General features: G+C 51.0%; 1 protein-coding gene across 1 annotated transcript; it reads right to left on the reverse strand.

Moving 5' to 3' along the window:
• Positions 1–211: 211 nt before the first annotated feature.
• LOC144136618 (uncharacterized) lies at positions 212–1,801 on the reverse strand. Its single transcript, XM_077669112.1, has one exon. The coding sequence runs from the start codon at positions 1,643–1,645 to the stop codon at positions 614–616; it is 1,032 nt and encodes a 343-aa protein (XP_077525238.1). The 5' UTR covers positions 1,646–1,801; the 3' UTR covers positions 212–613.
• Positions 1,802–3,594: the final 1,793 nt, after the last annotated feature.

The raw sequence follows: 3,594 nt of genomic DNA on the forward strand, positions 1-3,594 counted from the left end.
AGTAAAACAGTGCGCACGATTCACCTGCACTGCGACGAAGCGTGTAGCTGAAATGCATGATCGGAGATGCAGTTACTCAATACGCTACCTCCAAAGAACTCGTGTGAAACATGACGACACGGGACATTCCAAGGGACAGCTGGACCAGCGCTCGGAACGCCCTGCAGCAGCGTGCGCAGCCTTCCATGAGGTGCAGAAAGAAAACTCGAGAGTGCTTGGGCCGGAACTTTTATTTAGAGGCGCCCTGGTCATGCAGCAAAATGAAAGGGCATAACGTAAAACGGTTAAAATTTCTCGAGGTGCCGAAGTCAATGCGTACAAAATGATAGGACGATTTCCTTCGCGTCGTCATATCAGAACAAGGAATAAAATCAAACGCGGAAAAGCAGGCCCAATTGAACGAGTCGGGTGTCAGGGCGCAGGCAAGTTTTACAAAAGCACAAGGCGGTAACGTTACTGCGACAGCTGCTTTCAAACCCTTAAAACACCCGGGAACCCCGGAAAGAAATGTGAATGAAATTGGCGTGGCGCCATTTGTGGAAGACGAGGCCAGTGAAAGCTGTGAAGATAAATGTGCTGTCCACGGCGCAACATCCCCAACGTGATGCTAGGTCTACGGGGAGTTCAAATCTACATCGTAGAAGCTGCGTGTCGGAGTCTCAAAGGAAACGTCCCTAAGCCTCGCGGTGACACCGCTGGCACCGGTAGGAACCGTGCCGTCGCTCTCGAGGTCCTTCCAGGAGCTCGCGTAACCCAAGCCAATATCGCGTTCGCTCAGGACGAACACCGCGTTATCGGCGCCTCTCAGCTCTTGATTGCCGCTAGACTTCTTGCAGCAACACTTGGTGCATCGCTGACACCAGCAGCAGCAGCAGATGGGCGCAAGCAGTACGAACGCGCCGATGCTTACGCCGGTCAGCCCCCTCATTCCCAACAGGCCACTTCTGTTTGCCGGAGGTTCGTTCGCTGCGTCGTGCCGAAGAACCGTGGTCGTCTCTGGACTCCCCTCCTCGGTGTCGGCGAACTCGGAGTAGGCAGCTATTTCGCATACGGTCAGGGAGCCGAATCCGCCGAGGTGCACGCTCAAGTAGCGGCCGCTCTCCGGAGACGTGCAGGGCAAGAACAGCGAGTGGCCGCGCACGAGCTCCGCTTCGAACACGCTGCACACGGAATTCTCGAAGCTCGTGGACGAGTTGCCGACGCGTATCAACATCGGAGTCGCGGAGACGAGATGCGGCAAGTCGAGCTTCACTACGCTGATGGGAAACGCGCGCCGCAGGTCCACAAGGAACCAGGGCGACAGATGGCTTAGCGTGGAGCTGCAAGTGGTTCGGTTCCCATCCAAGGCCAGCTTCGGGTCGTCGCGCGGTTGCGAGGAATGCGCTGTCTTGGACGCCGAGACGTCCACGAGGCAGAAGGGCAGGCCTCGTGGGTGCCAACCGCCGTCGTCCAGGCACGTGCGGCGGCTGCTGCCCAGCAGTTGAAAGCCCTCGCTGCAGGCGTAAGTGACAGTCGTTCCAGCGGCGAAATCCCTCGGCATCTTGTCACGTTCGGGGAACACGCCGTTTCTGGGCAGTCCTGGCGCTGAGCACGACAGGAGCTGCTCAGCCGACAATAAAAGCAGCAGCAGAGCAACGGCCTTCATGCTGCGGCCGCGGTGTAAGATGTCGTGGTTAAAAAAGCACTATGCTTCCAGAGCGCGACTTCACAGCCTCTTCTAGCAGCAGTAACTGCATGTAATTGCATGCTCGGATTCGCGAAAGCAATCGCTATCAAATGGGCATGATCTTCACGATGCGCGCTAGCGAGTTGCGCGGCCAGTGCGCTTTATCACTCTGTGCAGCGGCGCGCAAGCGATGCTGTTCCATTGTCTGGTCCGCGCTTCTCACTTGTCGCTGAAACTACAGCGGCCTTCTAGAAACAAGCCCACGCAAGCTAATCTTCACTGGTTCATATGCACATCCAGTGATTCGATGCAGGTTATCTTATATTGATGCCCTTGTGAACCGAGACAGCTTAGTCGGGAAATTCAATTTCCCTTCAGTCGTGCCTATTTGTAAGCGGCGGTTCTATTCTTCGGCCATTTGCTATTAATAATTTTGCATGGGACAGAAGCCAGGCAAACACTACCTCGAAGGCTTGCCGTGCTTCGTGCCACTAGGCATGGTCAGTCTTGCTGCCACATTCGTTATAAATATCGAAAAATATATTCTCCTTCACGCAGCAATGTACTCCTATGTTTCTTGCAATTTATGCAAACGTGACAATGAGCGGAGGTAGTCGGAGCCAATGTAAATGGAACACTTATTGTGGTCTAATGTCCGTGAACGCTCTGCCTTGTGCCGTGAAGCGCGTATCAGTTCTGCGCCTGTGCATCGATAAACTACGGCTTCTAGTCTCCTTTAAACAACATGCAAATGCAGTTACCTCAGTGTTTCGGTTACTTCCAGTGCTCCCTGAACACTCATGTCCAGTACGACTCGCAAAACTTCACCGAAGTTTTGCGAGTCGTACTGGACAGCTGTATATTAAGGGACGACGTGAACATATACAGGGTTTCCAGGCTAACTTTAACCAAGGGATAAAAAAAGAAGATATTTGAGGTAGGTCAGGGAAACCGCTTACATACACCTACCAACCGGCTTGCGCATCATGGGCATTTTTTTGTTTTGTAATTAATTAATTAGCTATTAAGATATTTTTTTCTAAATGCCTAAAAGTCGACTTTAGACAGAAAATGTGAATAGCAAAATTAAAGAGCACCTTCAGAAACCCCCTTCCATTTATTTGCGATAACGAATGCCTCACGTGTATCTTTTTTCCGAGCTCCAAAGGAAGCCCGCGAATTACAAAAAAAAAATCACGTGACTAGCGCATCCGCGCGCCACGATTGTGCTGCTCTAAATCTTGGCTTGTGTGAACGAAATCAGCTCCTGGCATGGTGCGACGACGCCGTTGCTCCGGCAGGCCGATATGTCAACGGTGGTTGCGACGTCCGCGCGAGCCAGTCTGCAAGCGTGACGGTGCAACCACTTTCACGACACATCGGCCTGCCGGAGCAACGGGGTCGTCGCGCCATGCCAGGAGCTGATTTCGTTCACACAAGCCAAGATTTAGAGCAGCACAATCGTGGCGCGCGGATGCGCTAGTCACGTGATTTTTTTTTTTTTTGTAATTCGCGGGCTTCCTTTGGAGCTCGGAAAAAAGATACACGTGAGGCTTTCTTTATCGAAAATAAATAGAATGGGGTTTTATGAAGGTGCTCTCCAACTTTGCTATTGACATCTGCTGCCTAAAGTAAATAATTAAGCATTTAGAAAAAATATCTTAGTTACTACTTAATAGCAATAAAAAAAAATTCCCAGGTGCCCAACCTTCTGGTAGCTGTATGTAAATGGTTTCCCTAGCTTGCCTCAAATATCTTATTTTTTAACCCTTGGCTAAAGTTAGCCTGGACACCCTGTATAGCGGACTGGCGCTTGCAGTGCCCACTGATAAACAATAACATCCCAAGGTGACATTCCAAGGAAAATTTAGTAATTTTCCCTTGTATTAAAACTGAAAATTGGCACATGATCTGATTTTCTTGTATCT

This window comes from Amblyomma americanum, chromosome 1 (genome assembly GCF_052857255.1).
Source record: "Amblyomma americanum isolate KBUSLIRL-KWMA chromosome 1, ASM5285725v1, whole genome shotgun sequence".
In the NCBI taxonomy this organism is placed as follows: domain Eukaryota; kingdom Metazoa; phylum Arthropoda; class Arachnida; order Ixodida; family Ixodidae; genus Amblyomma; species Amblyomma americanum.

What these genes read in the sequence shown, in the direction of transcription:
- LOC144136618 (XM_077669112.1), bottom strand. Translation starts at nt 1,645, where the DNA reads ATGAAGGCCGTTGCTCTGCTGCTGCTTTTATTGTCGGCTGAGCAGCTC.